This window comes from Phoca vitulina, unplaced genomic scaffold, assembly GCF_004348235.1.
Source record: "Phoca vitulina isolate PV1807 unplaced genomic scaffold, GSC_HSeal_1.0 scaffold31, whole genome shotgun sequence".
NCBI classification, from domain to species: Eukaryota; Metazoa; Chordata; class Mammalia; order Carnivora; family Phocidae; genus Phoca; species Phoca vitulina.
The window spans coordinates 23387293-23408472 of NW_022589734.1; the positions used below are offsets into that span (position 1 = coordinate 23387293).

The following is a 21180-nucleotide window of genomic DNA, read 5'->3' on the forward strand; positions in this document are numbered from 1 at the left end:
CTGAAGTTTATAATTTTAACTTAAATTTTTATTTTAACCAAAAGCTTCCTAAAATAAATTGTATCTTCCCCTGCCTACTGAGAGTGCACTTAATATAATTTGCCTTGTGATTCAGAGTAAATCTGAACATATGTAATTTTGGTGAGCTGAAGTCTAGGGTTCAGAAATAGATGAGACATGGTTCTCGATGATATGGGCCCTGCAGTAGACATTAGACCTCCTTTCCTCCCTTTTTTTTTTTTTTTTAAGATTGAAGATTTTATTTGAGAGAGAGAGAGAGAGTGCAAGCAAGAGTGGAAGGAGAGGCAGAGGGAGAAACAGACACCCTGCTCAGTGGAGAGCCTGACATGGGGCTTGGTCCTAGGACCCTGAGATCATGACCTGAGCCAAAGGCAGAGGCTTAACCAACTGAGCCATCCAGGTGCCCCTGAAGTCAGTTGCATTTCAATACACTAATAATGAAGCATCAGAAAGAGAAATTAAGAAAACAGTCCCATTTACAATTGTACCAAAAATAATAAAATATCTAGGAAGAAACTTAACCAAGGATGTGAAAGACATGTACTCTGAAAACAATAAAACACTGATGAACAACTAAAGATGACGCAAAGAAATGGAAAGATATTCTGTGCTTATGGATTGGGAGGACAAATATTGTTAAAATGTCTATACCACCCAAAGCAATCTACAGATTTAATGCAATCCCTATCAAAATACCAACAGCATTTTTATTTTTTTAAAGTTTTTATTTTTTAATTTTATTTATCCATTTGAGAGAGAGAGAGAACACGAGCAGGGTGAGGGGCAGAGAGAGAAACAGACTCCCCACTGAGCAGGGAGCCCGATGCGGGGCTCAATCCCGGGACTCCAGGATCATGACCTGAGCTGAAGGCAGACGGCACTTAACCGGAAGAACCACCCAGGCGCCTCTAAGTTTTTATTTTAATCACCAGTGCTCCTCATAGCAAGTGTACTCCTTAATCCCCATGACCTTTTTCCCCCATCCCCTACCTACCTCCCCTCCAGTAACCATTAGTTTATTCTCTATAGTTAAGAGTCTGCTTCTTGGTTTGTCTTTTTTTTTTTCTTCCTTTACTCCTTTGTTTACTTTCTTAAATTCCACTTATGAGTGAAATCATGTGGTATTTGTCCCTCTGACTCATTTTGCTTAGAATTATACTCTCTAGCTCTATCCATATCTTTGCAAATGGCAAGATTTCATTCTTTTTTATGCCTGAATAATATTCCATGATACACATATACCATATCTTCTTTATCCATTCATCAACCAGTGGATACTTGGGCCACTTCCATATCTTGGCTATGTAAATAATGCTGCTGTGAACATAGGGGTACATGTATCCCTTTGAATCTGTATTTTGTATTCTTTGGGTAAATACCCAGTACTGCAATTGCTGGATCGTAGGGTAGCTCTATTTTTACCCTTTTGAGGAACCTCCATACTGTTTTCCAGTGTGGCTGCACCAGTTTGCATTCCCACCAACAGTGCAGGAGGGTTCCTTTCTCTCCACATCCTCACCAGCACTGTTGTTTCTTGTGTTGTGGATTTGAGCCATTCTGTTAAGTCAGGTGTGTCTCATTGTAGTTCTGATTCGCATTTCCCTGATGATAAGTGATAATGAGCATCTTTTCATGTGTCTATTGTTGGCCACCTGGATGTGTTCTTTGGAGAAATGTCTGTTCATGTCTTCTGCCCATTGTTAATTGGATTATTTGTTTTTTGGATCAGTTCTTTATGTTTTGGACACTATCCCTTTATCGGATATGTCATTTGCAAATATCTTCTTCCATTCCGTAGGTTGCCTTTTAGTTTTGTTGACTGTTTCTTTGCTGTGCAGAAGCTTTTTATTTTGATGTAGTCCCAATACTTCATTTTTGCTTTTGTTTCCTCACCTCAGGAGATATGTCTAGAAAAATGTTACTACAGCCAGTGTCAAAAAAAGTTACTACCTGTGTTCTCTTCTAGGATTTTTATGGTTTCAGGTCTCACATTTAGGTCTTTAATCCATTTTTAATTTATTTCTGTGTATGGTGTAAGAAAGTGGTCCAGTTTCATTCTTTTGGATGAGGCTGCCCAGTTGTCCCAAACCATTTGTTGAAGAGGCTGTCTTTTTTCCATTGGACATTCTTTCCTGCTTTGTCAAGATTAGTTGACCAGATAGTTGTGGGTCCATTTGTGGGTTTTCTGTTCCTTTCCATCAATCATTGTGTCTGTTTTTGTGCCTGTACAATACCGTCTTGATGACGGCAGCTTTGTAATAGAGCTTGAAGTCCAGAATTGCGATGCCTCCAGCTTTGTTTTTCTTTTTCAACATTGCTTTGGCTATTCGGGGTCTTTGTGATTCCATACAAATTTTAAGATTGTTCTAGTCCTGTGAAAAATGCAGTTGGTATTTTGATAGGGATTGCATTATATGTGTAGATTGTTTTGGGTAGTATAGACATTTGAACAATATTTGTTCTTCCAACTCATGAGCATGGAATGTCTTTCCATTTCTTTGTGTCTTCTTCAATTTTTCATAAGTGTTCGTAGTTTTCTGAGTACAGATCTTTTACTTCTTTGGTTAGTTTATTCCTAGGTATCTTACGGTTTTTGGTGCAGTTGTGAATGGGGTTGTTTTCTTGATTTCTCTTGCTGCTGCTTTATTACTGGCGTATAGAAATACAAGAGATTTCTGTACCTTGGTTTTGTATTCTGCGACTATTGAATTCGTGTATCAGCTCTAGCGGGTTTTTGGTGGTCTTTAAGGTTTTTCTATATATTGTATGTCATCTGCAAATAGTGAAAATTTTACTTCTTCCTTACCAATTTGGATGCTTGTTTTCCTTTTTGTTGTCTCATTGCTGTGGCTAGTACTTCCAGTACTGTGTTGAGTAAAAGTGGTGGGACTGGACATCCTTATCTTGTTCCTGATCTTAGGGAAAATGCTTAGTTTTTTGAGTATGATGTTTGCTGTGGGTTTTTCATATTTGGCCTTTTTATGTTGAGGTATGTTCCCTCTAATCTGACTTTGTGGGAGGTTTTTATCATGAATGGATGTTGTACGTTGTCGAATGCTTTTTCTGCATCTATGGAAATGATCATGTGGTTTTTATCCTTTCTCTTGTGAATGTGATGTATCACATTGATTTGTGAATATTGAACCACCTTTACATCCCAGGAATAAATCCCACTTGATCATGGTGAATGATTATTTTAATGTATTTTTAATGTATTGTTGGATTTGATTTGCTAGTATTTTGTTGAGGATTTTTGCATCTGTGTTCATCAGAGATACTGGCTTGTGATTCTTTTTTTGTGTGTGTATGTGGTAACTTTATCTGGTTTTGGTGTCAGGGTGACAGTGGCCTCATAGAATGAATTTGGAAGTTTTCCTTTCTCCTTTTTTTTTTTGGATAGTTTGAGAGGAATGGATAATAATTTTTCTTTAAATGTTTGGTAGAATTCACCTGTGAAGCCTTCTGGTTCTGGACTTTTGTTTGTTGGGAGTTTTTTGGTTACTGATTGAATTTCATTGCTGGTAATTAGTCTTCAAATTTTCTATATCAGTCTGTTTCAATTTTGGTACTAGTTTCTAGGAACTTAAGCATTTCTTCTAGGTTGTCCAGTTTGTTGGCATAGTTTTTCATAATCTCTTATAACTGTTTGTATTTTTGCGGTGTTAGTTATTATTTCTCCTCTCTCATTTGCGATTTTTATTTTTGGTTCTTTTTTCTTGTTAAGTCTGGCTAGGGTTTATCTATTTTAATTGATTTTTTTCCCCAAGAAAACAGTTCCTGGTTTCATTTATTTGTTCTATTGTATTTTTAGTTTCTGTATCATTTATTTCTGCTCTAATCTTTTTTATTTCCTTTTTTCTGCTGGCTTTAGGCTTTGTTATTATTTTTCTAGCTTCCTTAGGTATAAGATTAGGTTGTTTGAGATTTTTCTTGTGTCTTGAGGAAGGCCTGTATTGCTATATATTTCCCTCTTAGGACCGCTTTTGCTGTATCCCAAAGGTTTTGAACCATTGTATTTTCATTTTCCTTTGTTTCCATGTGCCTTTTTATTTCTTCTTTTATTTCCTGGTTGACCCATTCATTGTTTAGTAGCATATTATTTAACCTCCATATATTTGTGTTCTTTCCAGATTTTTTCTTATGGTTGATTTTTAGTTTCATAGCATTGTGGTCAGTAAAGATGCATGGTATGACTTCAGTCTTTTTTAATTTATTGAGGCTTGTTTTGTAGCCTAATACATGATCTATTCTGGAGAATGTTCCACATACACTTGAAAAGAATGTGCATTTTGCTGTTTTAGGATGGAATGTTCTGTATATATCTGTTAAATCCATCTGGCTCAGTGTGTTATTCAAAGCCATTGTTTCCTTGTTGATTTTCTGTTTAGATGATCTGTCCATTGATGTGAGTAGGGTGTTAAAGCCCCCTACTATTATTGTATTAGTATTAATTACTTCCTTTATATTTGTTATTAACTGTTTTGTGTATTTGGGTGCTCCCATGTTGGGTGCATAAATATTTACAATTGTTATATCTTCTTGTTGGATTGTCCCTTTTATTATTATATAGTGTTCTTCTTTGTCTCATATTACAGTCTTTGTTTCAAAGTCTATTTTGTCCAATAAAAGTATTGCTACTCTGGCTTTCTTTTCACTTCCATTTGCATGAAAAATGCTTCTCCATCCCCTCACTTTCAATCTGTGTCTAGGTCTAAAATGAGTCTCTTGTAAGCAGCAGATAGATCGGTCTTGTTTTTTTAATCCATTCTGATACCCTATGTCTTTTGATTGGAATGTTTAGTCCACTTACATTCAAAGTAATTATTGGTAGAAATGTATTTATGCCACTTTATTTTGTGGTTGTTTCTCAAGATTTTCTCTGATCCTTTCTTGTCTTTCTTTCATGGTTTGCTGGGTTTCTTTAGTGATAGACTTGGAGTCCTTTATTTTTTTACATATCTATAATTGGTTTTGACTTGTGGTCATCATTACATTTGTATATAACATCTACATATTGCAGTCTTTATGAAGTTGATGGTCATTTAAGTTTGGAACCATTCTTCCCCCCCCCCCCGCCCCCCAAGTTTTAGGTATATGGTATCATTTTATATCCTTTCATTTTGTGAGTTCATTGATTTTTTATAGGTATATTCATTTTTACTGCTTTTGTGTTTCTAAACTTCATACTGTCATTTTTAGTCTTTCCTTTGCACTCAAAGATTCCCCTTTAATATTTCTTGCAGGGCTGGTTTAGTTGTCATGAACTCCTTTAGTTTTTGTTTCTCTGGGAAACTCTCACTCTCCTATTCCGAATGATAGCCTTGCTGGATAAAGTATATTTGGCTTCAGGTTTTTCCCATCTAGAACTTAAAATACATCATGCCACCCCTTTGTCTTGGAAAGTTTCTGCTGAAAAATCTGCTGATAGCTTTATGGGGTTTCCTTTGTATGTAACTATCATCTTTGTCTTGCTGCTTTTTATATTTTTTTCTTTATCACTATATTTTGCCATTTTAATTACAGTATGTCTGGTGTAGATATGCTTTTGTTGATTTTGTTGGGAGTTCTTTGCCTCCTGAATTGATATCTGTTTCATTACCCAGATTATGGAAGTTTTCAGCTATTACTTCTTCAAGTAAATTCTCTACCCAGTTTTCTCTCTCTCCTGGGACTCCTACAATATGAATGATATTACATTTGATAGAGTCACTGAGTTCCATAAGTCTGTTCTCCTGTTGCATAATTCTTTTTCCTCCTTTTTGTTCAGCTTGATTACATTACTCTGTCTTCTAGGTCATTAATTCATTCCTCTGCTTCTTCCAGCCTTTTCTTCATTCCATCAAGCGAAATGTTTCTCATTTCATTTATTGACCCCTTTATCTCTTTATTATTCCTCATCTCATTAAGGATCTCATTGATGTTCTCCACTCTTTTCTCAGTTTCAGCGAGTATCCTTATGATCATCATCGTTTTAAATTTCCATCAGGCATGTTACTTATGTATGCTTTGCTTAGATCTCTGGCTGTGGCATTGTCCTGTTCTTTCATTTGGTATAAATTCCTCTGTCTTCTCATTTTGTCTAAGTCTCTGTGCCTATTTCTGTGCGTTAGGAAAGTCAGTTACGTCTCCTGTTCTTAAAGATAATGGCCTTGGGGCACCTGGGTGGCTCAGTCGTTAAGCGTCTGCCTTCGGCTCAGGTCATGATCCCAGGGTCCTGGGATCGAGCCCCGCATCGGGCTCCCTGCTCCGCGGGGAAGCCTGCTTCTCCCTCTCCCACTCCCCCTGCTTGTGTTTCCTCTCTCACTGTGTCTCTCTCTGTCAAATAAATAAAATCTTAAAAAAAAAAAAGATAATGGCCTTATGAAAAAGAGGTCCTGTAGTTCCTGCAGTGTGGTGTCCCTTGTTTCCCAGGGCCTGGCACTTCTGCGAGTATCTCCAGTGTGTGCTGGGAGAGCTCTTCTGTTGTGTCCTGGCCACTTTATCCTTCAGGCCAGTCATCTGCAGAGGCTCTCTTTGCCTGTTGTGGACAATGTTTGGTCCCTAGCCTGAATGTGGCACATTTTAACTAGGTGTGCTCTGGTCTGCTTGTGAAATGAGAGCTGTTGCTACCGCCATGGAAACTAAGGCCTCACGAAACTCCTGGGTCAGGAGATGCAGTATGAGCAGGGGATTGGGCTGGTCTTCTCGGGGAGGGGGCCTGCTGTGCTGGGACTGAGACAGGCGTGACTGAGACGACCTGTTCCACCAGAGCGAGGGGTGGTGAGACTTGGTGTAAGCGAGTTAGGTAGCGAGGGTCACTGCTAGGCTGGTTTCTGCAGGTGCCTCTGTGTTTATGCTGAGCGGCAGGGGAGGGAAATGGCGCCTACCTGTTCCTTTGTTCCTAGAGTGGTCTCTCCATGAATGGTGCCTCTCTGGGACACATTCCAAGATGAGCAACTAACATTTCCCCACTGTGTGCCCCAGGTGCTCTTCAGATTGCTGTTTCCATGCTGTATGTCCAAGGTCTGTTTGCCCTGCCTTTTCTCCAAGAGCTGCCCCAGTGTCCTCTGTGCTCTAAGCATGCTGACCTTTAAAACTCCAGGCTTTAAGCCCCACTGGTTACAAGAACTCATGAAATTCAGGCTCTCCTGCTTTTCAAGCCAGTTGCTGTGGGGATTTGTTTTTCCTGTGCGCTGTCCTGTGTGCTAGTTTATCTCGTGTCCTTCCCTGCAGCCACGGCTCCCTCCCCACCACCGCGGCTACAAGTTGCAGCTCCATCCTTCCTACCTTCTTTGTGGCCTCGCCTCTACTTTTGGTTGTGGAGTTTGATCTGCCAATCATCAGATTGATTTCTGGGGTACTTAGGATGGTTTAATAGTTACCTAGTTGTATTGGTGGGAGGAGGCAAGCCTAGTGTCCTACTCCACCACCATCTTTTCCTCCCACCAACAGCAGTTTTCACAGGACTAGAACAAATATCCTAAAATTTGTATGGAACCACAAAAGACCCCAATTAGCAAAGCAGTCTTAAAAAAGAAAAAGCTGGAAGCATCACAATCCCAGATTTCAAGATATACTACAAAGCTGTAGTAATCAAAACAGTATGGTAATAGTACAAAAATAGATGAGGAATAGAATAGAAAACCCAGAGATAATTAATCTTCGACAAAGGAGGCAAGAATATGCAGTGGGAAAAAGGCAGTCTCTTCAATAAATGGTGCTGGGAAAACCGGACGGCCTTATCCAAAAGAATGAAACTGGACCACTTTCTTACACCATACACAAAAATAAACTTAAAATGGATTAAGGACCTAAATGTGAGACCTGAAACCATAAAAATCCTAGAAGAGAGCACAGGCAGAAACAGACTCTTCACTATAGAGAACAAACAGATGGTTACCAGAGGGGAGGTGGGTGGGGGATGGGGGAAATAGATGTTGGGGAATAAAGAGCACACTTACCACGAATGAGCACTGAGTAATGTATAGAATTGCTGAATCACTATATTGTACACCTGAAACTAAGATAGCACTGATAAGTATACTGGAATTAAAGTAGTATTTCCCCCTGATCATTTTTTAAAAGAATTATCTCTTTGATGAAGAGAGAAGTGTGTGATAAAGCAAATTTAGCAGAATGTTATTTGTACAGTCTAAATGATATGTATATAGGTGTTCACTGTGTAATTTTTCAACTTTTATGTAGAAAAATTTTCATAATATGTTGGGGAAAAATGTGAAAAATCTCTAATTTTTATATCACTAATACAGTGGCCACAGACTACTCTTCTCACTTAACGGATGCCAGTCTTTAGAATAAATTTCTAATTTCTTGGTGCTCTAAATTAGAGTACTAAGGCTATGTTTTATCTTTATAATTTCAAATTAGCTTAATATATTTTGGTGACAGTTTAAAAAGGCAACTTTCCCACTTCAGCCAAAGTAATCATGATTAAACTAAATCTTTTCTAAAAGTCTACCAAATACATGACTTAAGAATACCTTATCTTGTTTTCTTTGTTCCCTGTTGTTCTTCTGATTATCCTGGAAGTCTTGATATGTAGCTTAATTCCAGTTGTGTTGAGATTGAGTGAGAAGTACATATATTTTTAGGCTTCCTTTCTTTAAAAAATGTCTTTTTTTTTTTTTCTTTTAATAGTGATTTGGTTTAGGCTTAATACAGAATTAAAACAGTATTAAACCCTGTTTTATGAATGTTCTTTTCCTATAGCTCTGCACCTTTCATGTATGCATGTGTGTGTGCTTGTGTGTACATATGGATAATTTTTTTTTTTTTTTTTTTTTTTGCAGTATTTGAAAGCTGTGATAACTCCAGAGTGTCTTCTGATATTAGATTATCGTAATTTAAATTTAGAGCGATGGCTGTTCCGGGAACTCCCTTCACAGTTGGCTGGGGAAGGACAGCTTGTCACCCACCCCTTACCTTTTGAGTTCCGGGCTACAGAAGCCCTCCTACAGTATTGGGTAAGCCTGTTCTTACTTCACTTCTTGAATTTGTTCTTGTTTTAAAGTGCTGTTGAGTAGGAAGACAAGTTGGTATTGTTTCAGTGGCACCTTCCCTAACCACACCCTGCCTCCAAACAAAAGCATCTGTGAGGGTCCTGGGCAGAGAAAGTACTTACTTGTTAAGCTGTATGACCCAATCAGATGGATCCGAGGTCTCCAGGTACAGTTTATAGAGTCTCTTTGAGCGTCATACGATGACATTCACTCAGTTAAGCACATTTTAAGTTGGCTGTCCTTTGTATAATTTTGATAACTGTATTTTAGGGGTGATAATTCAAAATACTTAACATCCTAAATAGGATATAAGAGAACATATCAAAAGAGTTTTAAATGTATTCCATTTTATTCTGTAACTAAATTGTGTGTTGTAAAACTGCATACACATGATAAACATTACAGCTCAAGTAATTCTAATACTTCGCATATCACTCTGATTTGTGTGTACAGTCCTTGGAGACCGCTAGATGATGCCACTGTTTGAGACCTACTTTGACATAGGAACCAGGTGTAATTCTTCTAATGATTCCCCCATTATGTGGATAGTTACTGGGTGTCTAGGGACCCTGTCAGGCCCTGAACAACGGTGGTCACTGCCCTCCTGGCCCCACAAATTGTTCATGATCTTTTCTTCCCCCCAGTAGTCAGGATAGTACTGTTCAGGAACTGGCTGCACGCAACAGTTGGTTCTAGGGCATGCTAACCAGAGTGAGGGAAGGAAGCAGGGAAAGAGGACGTGCAGTGGGTGAGGATTGGATCAACCCAGGACCCTTCCTTTCGTCTGCCCTGCTGTACCGAGGGAATAGGAAATGGCTACATCCCCCACTCGCTCAGGTTCATGAGGGAGGAGCACCAGCTAGTACCAGCCGAGGAGATGGTGACTAGTTGGGGCACAGTTCCTGAACAGGGAACGTGCCGGGGAGGGAAAGGAGGGAAGGTGCGGTCAGTGGCAGGCTACATGGGCTGAATAAGCTCTGTCGAGCTCGTGCTGAGGTAAGTAGTACATGCTGGCATTTATGCCATTCGTCGTTTCTCCAGTCACTGCTTAATTCTCTTACACTGTTTACCAACTGGTATGGAAGTATTTCAGTATTTTAACAATGGGTGTAGCTGTATCAGTGCTTTCCTGCTGGATGCCTAAATAATAAGTGTACTTTTGACTTGACACTGATTGATTTCTTTTTTTTTTTTTAAGATTTTCTTTCATTCATTCATTTGTCAGAGAGAGAGAGAGAGCACAAGCAGGGGGAGAAGCAGGCAGAGGGAGAAGCAGGTTCCCCGCTGAGCAAGGAGCCCGATGCGGGGCTCGATCCCAGGACCCTGGGATCATGACCTGAGCTGAAGGCAGATGCTAAACCGACTGAGCCACCCAGGCGCCCTGACACTGCTTGATTTCTTAAAATCCCAAGTTATGTTTTGGTTTTTGGAAGAATTTTTTTCACAGGAATTTTGAACTGTATTCTGTTTACAAAGAACATGGGTATTGTTTACCAAGTCTAAAGTATGTGTTTTAACCATGGATGGCAGGCTTTATTTTAATCAATCTTGCATTCTTTTCATAATAAATGTTTGTGGGGGAAGACTCTTACAAGAGTTAATTCCCAGTCCACCAAATGCAAGCCTGGTAGCATTATGCATGGTTATCTTTTAACCTGGTAGATCTGGTTTTTTAATCATTCCAGCCCTGACCATGTTCTGAAACATTACCAGCCTTTCTAGCTATTACAGATTTCTGTGTTTAATCAGAGGATTCACTGACCCTGAGTATTCTAAAAAGATTGTTTTGATTCTTATGAAAGGTCATGTTGTTATCTAGATCAGCACTCTTCAGGGGAAACTTAGCATTTTGCAGCCACTGATCCTTGAGACATTGGAAGCTTTAGTGGATCCCAAACATTCTTCTGTAGACAAAAGCAAACTGCACATCTTACTACAAAATGGCAAAAGGTAAATATGGGTGATTTACCAATTTGGGAGGTAGACAAAAATATCTGAAGCTTCTCTTTAAGTAGTCCTGATAGAAAATGTATAACATTAATTCAGATACAAAAAAAAAAATACCAACTAGTTTTGCTAATGGTAATGGTTTTCTCTCTGTGCCTTCAAAGTAGGAAAGTAGCCTAGGTGGGAAGTTAAGCTAAAAAGGGCACATAGACTAATGTTTATTGAAAAGCTGTTTTGCATAAAATGCAGTATTAGGGTCTTTATTTTTGGATGCGAATTGATTCTTAATGTGCATGGTAAATATAAAAAAAAAATTTTACAAGTTGGTGTTTACCATGAATATATAAGTGGGTCTACTTGATAAGATACTTTAGATACTTTTTTAATAGGGAAATGTGTTTATAAGTTAATGTTATTGATCATTTCTATACAACTACTCTTCTAGTCTGTCAGAGTTAGAAACAGATATTAAAATTTTCAAAGAATCCATTTTGGAGATCTTGGATGAAGAAGAGTTGCTGGAAGAGCTGTGTCTGACAAAGTGGAGTGACCCGCAAGTCTTGTGAGTGTACAATCCTGCTTTGTTACTTACTTTGTTAGGATCAGTCTTCTGTGTTCTGCAGGGTGGTTCTTCTTCGAGAACATAACGTTTTCTCCAGAATAGAAAATATAGGCACTTTTTATCCCCAGTTTCACTATTTTCCCGTATGTATTGCATCTGATTCAGTTTAATGAGGATATATTGAGTGTTTACTGTGTACATGTCACTGTGCTGGGCTGTGATGAATATAAATCATACCTTTGTCTTCAAGGGACTGACCCCAAAGTGGCACACACATCTATCCGAATAACTTAGCCTGGGGAGTACAGTGGAAGAGAGGGAAACACACTCACGTGGGGGCAGGGAGAGGGGGGTGAAGGAAAAGTACGACACTGGCACATATTCTGTAGCTTTGGTCTAATATAAAAATACTTACCTTAGAAACCTTTTATCTCTTACAGAATTAGAAATTATTTACTCTTCTTATGCACACTCAAGTTAAATGTTTACTTTTTAAGTACTCAGAATATTTCATTTTTGTTCTTTGTAGACAAGTATTAGAAATTAATGGAGACACCTCTGTAATGTGTATAGTTTCCACAATCTATACAGATTTTTTAAGCATTTTGGGACATTAGTTATCTATATTCTAATAAGGAAAAATTAAGATTATAAGGGCTGTTTTATAGCAGATAAATATAGTAGCGGAAACTCGAACACACTTGTAACTCTTGTTTGCTTTGCCTATCAGGCCAATCTGTGTCTAACATACTCTCTAAGTATCTTTCACAGAGTACTTCAGTCCTACTTACTCTCCTTGGTGGGGGGGGAGGCATGAGTATAGAGGCACAAAGTGACTATTGACATCATTTAAGAACATCTTTCTTCATATATGAAAATGACATTATGTATCTACCTTGGAAAACAAAAGCTTTTTATGTTTGTTTTTAGTTTTATTTTGCCTTATTTTCACTAATTTGCACTCATTCATCAGCATTTACACATGTGGATTTTCCTGTAACTGGTAGTGCATATGTGCGTGAGAATCCCTCGACTTGGGGCCACCGAATACAGTGAACCCATCTAGCCTGTAGGCTAGAACCTGCGCCCTCAGCTTACTCTGTATAGTGTTTAGGACCACTTGACAAAGCCAGTCACTGATTGGCCTCAATCACCTAACAGAAAAAACAAAGGCCACTTTTTTCATTGGTAGTTGAATATTATATATGGATTCAGAAAGTTTTTGGTACCAAATGGATGATGGGTGTATTGGGGGTATGCTAATTATGTTAACTCTTAATTGAAGTGAAAAGAGCAGTGCTGGAATCGACCATGCAGAAGAGATGGAGCTGCTCTTGGAAAACTACTACCGATTAGCTGAGGATCTTTCCAATGCAACCCGGGAACTCAGGGTACTGATTGATGATTCACAAAGTATCATATTCATCAATCTGGACAGGTAAGAAAGCATCCTTTAGAACAATTAAAGGAATTCTGAAGTGATAAAGCTTTTAAGGAACTGTCATTTTGGGAGGAGTTATACCATCATTATCATCTATAAATGCTACATAGAAAGATGTCCTTTTTTAAAGGAGTAGATTTAATTTCTGTGGTCTTTAATAGATGGTTTCGTGAATTTGCTGCGTATAGTTAGTGGGCCCTTCTGATCTAAGGTGTTCCCCCTCTCCAGCCACCGTAATGTGATGATGAGGTTGAACCTACAGTTGACCATGGGAACCTTCTCTCTTTCTCTCTTTGGACTAATGGGAGTTGCTTTTGGAATGAATTTGGAATCTTCTCTTGAAGAGGTGAGACTATTATTTCAATAATCTAGGGATTATTTTTTGTTTTGAAGATCATTTTTTAAAATGGATTTTAAAGGGGGCGCCTGGGTGGCTCAGTCGTTAAGCGTCTGCCTTCGGCTCAGGTCATGATCCCAGGGTCCTGGGATCGAGCCCCGCATCGGGCTCCCTGCTCTGCAGGAAGCCTGCTTCTCCCTCTCCCACTCCCCCTGCTTGTGTTCCCTCTCTCGCTGTGTCTCTCTCTGTCAAATAAATAAATAAAATCTTTAAAAAAAATAAATAAATAAAAATAAAATGGATTTTAAGGGGTACCTGGCTGGCTCAGTCAGTGGAGCATGCAATTCTCGATCTTGGGATTGTGGGTTCGAGCCCCACATGCAGAGTAGAGATTGCTTAAAAATAAAATCTTAAAAAAAAAAACGGATTTTAAAAAAAGAGTCTTTTAACATGTATATACCCCTAGTGAATTAAAATGTGTACTCTGATTCATTCAAAATTCAGGCAGTATTTTTAGACCCTGTTGTAACATAAATATAACTGTAGCCGTGGTTACCTCATGTTTCTCAACAAATGGAACCACACATGGAAAAGGTTTGACAAAACAGTATTACACTGTGAAGCAGTGCTGTGAGGGTGTGGTGACACAGGATCTCACGATGAGATGGTGATCCCGCAGGATCATGCCCCGAGGTGGCGGTAAGCAGGATCACACAGTGAGGCCATGCTAACGAAGGATTCCTTTTCTAATTCTCACGTGCCAGGCATTGGTAGTTTGCTTGCTTTATTTGGCAAGATCACAGAAGATGAATGTGTTATCCCTACTTTATAGATGAGAAAATAGGCTCAGGAAATTGAAGTGATTTGCTATAAAATCACAGTTGTGATCTGTGCTATAAAATCACAGTTGCGGGGGCGCCTGGGTGGCTCAGTCGTTAAGCGTCTGCCTTCAGCTCGGGTCATGATCCCAGGGTCCTGGGATCGAGCCCCACATCGGGCTCCATGCTCCGCAGGAAGCCTGCTTCTCCCTCTCTCACTCCCACTGCTTGTGTTCCCTCTCTCACTGTGTCTGTCTCTGTCAAATAAATAAATAAAATCTTTAAAAATAAAAATAAAAATAAAATAAAATAAAATCACAGTTGTGATCTGAGCCCAAGACTTACACTCTCCACTTTGCTGCCTTTTCACATTAATATAACCCTAAGCTGCCAGAGTTCTTCATATCTTCATAGCCTGGTGTTTTCAGAAAATATCTTACTGGAGGATTTCTGGAAAATAATCTGAATATGCATTCAGCACACTCTGGCTCTGTGTCCTCATTAATCTTTTTTTTTCTTAATTTTATTTTACTTAAATTCAATTAATTAACATACAGTGTATTAGTTTGAGGTAGAGGTCAGATTCATCAGTCTTCTATAACACCCAGTGTTCATTACATCATGTGCCCTCCTTAATGCCCATCACACAGTTACCCCAACCCTTCACCCCCCTCCCCTCCAGCAACCCTCAGCTTGTTTCCTATGATTAAGAGTCTCTTATGGTTTGCCTCACTCTGTTTTTATCTTACTTTATTTTTCCTTCCCTTCCCCTACCTATGCTTCTCTCATTTGTTTCTTAAATTCCACATAGGAGTGAAATCATATGTCTTTCTCTGATTGACTTCTCTTGCATAATATCTTCTAGCTCTGTCCATAGCATTGAAAATGGCAAGAATTCATTTTTTTGATGACTGAGTAGTATTCCATTTTACACACACACACACACACACACCCCCACCCACACACACACATCTTCTTTATCCATTCATCTATCCATTGTGTCCTCATTCATCTAAAAGTTCCGTTCTCGGTCTCTTTTTTTTTTTTTTTTTTTAAGATTTTATTTATTTGCGAGAGAGAGAATGAGAGACAGCATGAGAGGGAGGAGGGTCAGAGGGAGAAGCAGACTCCCTGCTGAGCAGGGAGCCCGATGTGGGACTCGATCCCGGGACTCCAGGATCATGACCTGAGCCGAAGGCAGTCGCTTAACCAACTGAGCCACCCAGGCGCCCCTGTTCTCGGTCTCTTTGGCTGCCATCCTAGTCCAGCCCATGTCATCTCTCTTCAGGACCCCCCTTCGCTTCTGAAAAGTGGTCTGTAAAAGAAGCAAACCTGGTGGTCACTCTTCTGTAAAACTATTCTTTGGTTTTTGAGCCCTTAAAATAAACATCCAGACTACGTGGCCTGCAGGCTCCTGGTGTGTGCGCCCACACCTCCAGGCTGAAGCTGGCCGCCTTGCCCTCACCGTGGGCGTTGGATCAGTATTTCCTCACAGGCCTGCTTCCTCCTGGCCCCAGCTCTCCTCGGCTCCCACCTCCCCTGCCTGGCCAGCTTCTGCTTACCTCTCACGTCCCAGCTTATGGGCCGCTCCGAGGACAGCCTTCACTGAGGCACAGTCAGTGTTGGTCATTTTCATGCTCTTTATAACATGTGAAAGAAAGATAGATGCAGCACGTTCGTTCATTCATCTTATAAACACTCGTTTTTGTGCCTGCTGTGGACGGCGCACTGCTTCCAGCCCTGGGGAAGCAGCAGTGAGGGGCTGCCCCTGCGGAGGCTACGTGACCCTAGAGGAGAGCAAATAGACGTACAATACATGAGGAGGTAGGTGCCGCAAAGAAAAAGTCAGGAGAAAAGATAGAGAATGTTCCCAGGAGGTGAGATAAGGAGCATCTCAGAGATAGGGGGGTTAAGAATGTCTTTCTGAGGAGATGACACTAGAAAGTGGGAAGGTCTGGAGGGAAAGTGTTCTAAGCAGAGGGGACCACACACGATATTTTTGGAGCAGTTAATGGGCTGCACTTGTCAGGCTCCTCCTGACAAGGTCAAAGGGCAGACAAGTGGGAGATGGTGTTGAATTTGTAGAGCCCAGTGAGGGTTTGGATTTATTTTAAGTGTGTTAGGCATCTGTTGGGAGGCTTTTAAGCCCAAATGTAAGTTATTAAAAAGTTCAGAAGTAACCAAAAAACCTTGTGCAACATAGCCCAACCCTTGAAATTCTCAGAAGATAACTTTTAAAGACCTTTGCAGATTCCCCAGCGTGTGGCTACAGAACTCTTTAAAAGTTCCTGTCATTCTTTCAGATCATTTTTGTTAAGAATTGTGTTTCTGTACATACACTCTACAAGCTAACTTTTATACTTTTTCATTTTATACTTAAATATTTTCTCTCACTTAATGCCTATTTAAAAAAAACAAACAAAAGGATTTTTAAATGTTCCTCTCTGATAGTTCCAGAATATGCAGTCCCAGGTGTAGGGCAACCCAGTTATAATGAGAGGTGAGTGGTTCGTGTTCAGCTACTTGCTCAGTACAGGGTGATTAGCTCCCACCGAACAAGATTTGGATCAGTGCAAGGTCTCTGCTTCTGTGTAGACAGGGTTGGTATTGACAATGGTCAGTCTAAGATAGGAAAAACTTTTTTTACTTTTTATTTTAAGATAATTTCAGACGCTTCTAAGAATAGTCAAGGAATTGCCATGAAGCTGTCACCCAGATTCTTTTATCACCGACATTGTATCACATTCCCTGTCTCATTCTATCTTTATGTACAGCCTTTTTTTCCTAAAACCACTTGAGAGTAAGCAACAGATGTGATGCCCCGTTACCTCTAAGTATTTCAGTATATGCTTCCTAAAAACATGGCCATTCTCCTCCAGAACCACAGTGCAGATGTGCAAATCAGGAAGCGGACGTTGAAACAGTGCTGGTTTACAGTCTGAGGGCTCTCTGCAGATTTTGGCGTTTGTCTTGGTGCTGCTCTTTACCTCAGAGAAGATCTTGAATCACGTGGTGTGCATCGTTGTCCTCTTTTCATCTGGACCAGTGTTTCAGTCCTTGTCTTTCATGGCCATGCCATTCACAAAGCATACAGATTTGTAATTGGACCCTTCATACCCTCTCGTCGTTAATAGATTCTTCCTGTGCACTGTGTCAGTGTGCTCTCATGTTGAGGGTCCCTTCAGGAGGCACATGGTGTTCGTCCCATCACAGGTGGTAGGAACTTCGACCATTGGTTAGGGTGGTGTCTGCCAACTTCATCTCCTGTAAAGCTGCTCTTTTTCTCTGTGGAACGAAGTTTCTTGTAGGGAGATACTTTGAGACTATTTGTAAAAGTCCTGTTATTCATCAAATTTTCACCCTCTAGTTTTCACAGGCATCAGTTGATCCAAAATTAATTCATGACTGAATCAGATATTACTGTCATGGTTACCAAATGGTAATTTTTTTTTCTTTTTTGTTAGGTTTTTATTTTAATTCCAGTTAACATACAGTGTAATATTAGTTTCAGGTGTACAATGTAGTGATTCAGCACTTCTGTACATCACTGGTGCTCATCACAAGTGCCCTCCTTCATCCCCATCACCTATTTCCCCCATCCCTCCCACCTGCCTCCCCTCTGGTAACCATCAGCGTGCTCTCTGTAGTTAAGAGTCTGTTTCTTGGTTTGTCTCTCTTTTTCCCTTTGCTCATTTGTTTTGTTTCTTAAATCATCTGGTATTTGTCTTTCTCTGGCTTATTTTGCTTAGCATTATACTCCAGTGGCATCCACGTCTTTGCAGATGGCAAGATTTCATTCTTTTTTAAGGCTGAATAATATCCTGTTGCGTGTATATGTGTGTATATATATATGTATATATATATATATATGTATGTATACACACACACACACATACCACTTCTTCTTTATCCATTCATCAGTCCTTGGACATTCAGGCTGCTTCCATATCTTGGCTATTTTAAATAATGCTGCTATAAATATAAACACAGGGGTGCCTGTATCCCTCTGAATTACTGTGTTTGTATTCTTTGGGTAGATACCTAGTAGTGTGATTGCTGGATCATAAGGTAGCTCTATTTTTACCTTTTTGAGGAACCTCCATACTATTCTACACAGCGGCTGCTCCAGTTTGCATTCCCACCAACAGTGCAAGAGGGATCCTTTTCTCCACATTCTTGCCAACACTGGTTGTTTCTTCTGTTCGTTTTAGCCATTTTGATCAATGTGAGGTGATACCTCATTGTAATTTTGTTTTGCATTTCCCTGATGATAGGTGATGATGAGCGTCTTTTCATGAATTTGTTTGCCATCTGGATGTCTTCGTTGGAGAAATGTCTATTCATGTCTTCTCAATTTTGAATTGGATTATTTGGGTTTGGGTGTTGAGTTATATTAGTTCATATATTTTGGATACTAGCCCTTTTATCAGCTATATCATTTGCAAATATCTTCTCCCACTCCATAGGCTTGTCTCTTAGTTTTGTTGTTTCCTTTGCTGTGCAGAAGCTTTTTATTTTGATGTAGTTCCAATAGTTCATTTTTGCTTTTATTTCCCTGCCTCAGGAGACACATCTAGAAAGAAGTTGCTACGGCTAATGTCAAAGAAGTTACTGCCTGTGTTCTCTTCTAGGATTTTTATGGTTTCAGGTCTCACACTTCGGTCTTTGATCTATTTTTAATTTATTTCTGTGTATGGTGTAAGAAAGTGATCCAGTTTTATTCTTTTGTATATTGCTGTCCAGTTGTCCCAAACCATTCGTTGAGGAGACTGTATTTTTCCCATTGGATATTCTTGCCTCCTTTGTTGAAGATTAGCTGACCATATAATTAATTGTGGGTTTATTTCTGGGTTTTCTGTTGTGTTCCATTGATCTGTGTTTGTTTTTGTGTCAGTACTATAATGTCTTGGTGATGATGATTATAGCCATGTAATATAGCTTGAAGTCCAGAATTGTCATTCCTCCAGGTTTGGTTTTCTTTTTCAACATTCCTTTGGCTATTCAGTGTCTTTTGTGGTTCCATACAGATTTTAGGATTGTTTGTTCTAGCACTGTGAAAAATACTGTTGGTATTTTGATAGGGATGTAGATTGTTTTGGGTAGTATCGACATTTTAACAATATTTGTTCTTCCAGTCTATGAGCATGGAATGTCTTTCCATTTCTTTGTGTTGTTTTTAATTTCTTTCATCACTGTTTTATAGTTTTCAGAGTATGGGTCTTTCACCTCTTTGGTTAGGTTCATTCCTAGGAATCTTATTATTTGGGGTGCAACTGTAAATGGGATTTTTTTATTTCTCTTTTTGCTGCTGCTTCATTGGTGTATAGAAATGCAACAGATTTCTGTACATTGATTTTGTATCCTGCAACTTTACTAATTCATGTATCAGTTCTAGCAGTTTTTTGGTGTCATTTTTAGGGTAGGGTGTTCTTTCTTTTTTTTTTTTTTTAAGGATTTTATTTATTTGAGAGAGAATGAGAGAGAGAGAGAGAGCATGAGAGGGGGGAGGGTCAGAGGGAGAAGCAGACTTCCCGCGGAGCAGGGAGCCCGATGTGGGACTCGATCCCAGGACCCTGGGATCATGACCTGAGCCGAAGGCAGACGCTTAACCGACTGAGCCACCCAGCGCCCCAGAGGGTAGGGTTTTCTATCTGTAGTATCATGTCATCTGCAAATAGTGAAAATTTTACTTCTTCCTTACCAATTTAGATGCCTTTCTTTCTTTTTGTTGTCTGATTGCTGTGGCAAGAACTTCCAGTACTGTGCTGAATAAAAGTGATGAGTGGATATCCTTGTCTTGTTCCTTAGGGGAAAAGCTTAGTTTTTCCAGTATGATATTTGCTGTGGGTTTTTCATATGTGACCTACTTTGTGGAGGATTTTTATCATAAATGGATTTTGTACTTTGTTAGATGCGTTTTCTGAAATGCTCATACAGTTTTTATCCTTTTCTCTTGTTGCTGTGATGTATCATGTTGATTGATTTGCAGATACGAACCACCCTGGCAACCCAGGAATAAATCCCAATTGATTGTGGTGAATGATTGTTTTAATATATTATTGGATTTGATTTGCTAGTATTTTGTTGAGGATTTTAGTTCTCTTTTTTGTAGTGTCTTTATCTGGTTTTGGTATCTGGGTGATGCTGGTCTCATAGAATGAATTTGGAAGTTTTCCTTTCTCCATTTTTTTTTTAATAGTTTGAGAGGAATGGATAATTTTCTTTAAATGTTTAGTAAAATTCACCTGTGAAGCCATCTGGTCCTGGACTTTTATTTTTTGGGAGTTTTTTGATTATGGATATAGTATCATTGCTGGTAATTGGTCTGTTCAAATTTCCTATTTCTTCCAGATTCAGTTTTGGGAGGTTATTTGTTTCTAGGAATTTATCCATTTCTTCTAGATTATCCAATTTTTTGGCATACAATTTTCTATAATATTCTCTTACAATCTTTTGTATTTCTGTGATGGTGGTTATTATTTCCTGTTTCATTTTGGATTTTACTTATTTGAGTCATTTTTCTTTTTGATGCGTCTGACTAAAGACTTATCAATTGTGTTGATTTATTCAAACAACCAGCTTGTTATATCTTCTTGTTGGATTGTCCCCTTTATTATAGCGTCCTTCTTTGTCTCTTGTTACAGTCTTTGTTTTAAAGTCTTTTTTTTCTGATATAAGAATTGCTACCCCAGCTTTCTTTTCACATCCATGTGCATGATAAATGCCTCTCCATCCCTTCACCTTCCATCTGCAGGGCTTCTTAGGTCTTGAGATGAGTCTCTTGTAGGCAGCATGAGATGGGTCTTGCATTGTTATCCATTCTCTTCACCCTATGTCTTCTGATTGGAGCATTTGGTCCATTTACATTCACAGTAATTATTGATAGATATATACTTTTTGCCATTTTGTTGCTTCTTTAATGGTCGTTTTTGTAGTTCTTCTGTGTTCCTTTCTTCCCTTGCTCTCTTCTCTCATTATTAGGTGGCTTTCTGTAGTGTTACACTTGGATTCCTTTTTTTTTATATTATTTTTTGCATATCTGTTACTGGTTTTTG

General features: G+C 39.2%; 1 protein-coding gene across 1 annotated transcript in view; it reads left to right on the forward strand.

The window, feature by feature from the left end:
• The window catches only part of MRS2 (magnesium transporter MRS2), a 34029-nt gene that overhangs the window by 6281 nt on the left and 6568 nt on the right, over positions 1–21180 (forward strand). Inside the window, exons 5-9 of the mRNA XM_032424875.1 lie at positions 8811–8984; positions 10840–10970; positions 11413–11529; positions 12815–12967; positions 13199–13316. Of these exons, the coding sequence (XP_032280766.1) occupies positions 8811–8984; positions 10840–10970; positions 11413–11529; positions 12815–12967; positions 13199–13316 (693 nt within the window). The remainder of the gene's footprint in view (positions 1–8810; positions 8985–10839; positions 10971–11412; positions 11530–12814; positions 12968–13198; positions 13317–21180) is intronic.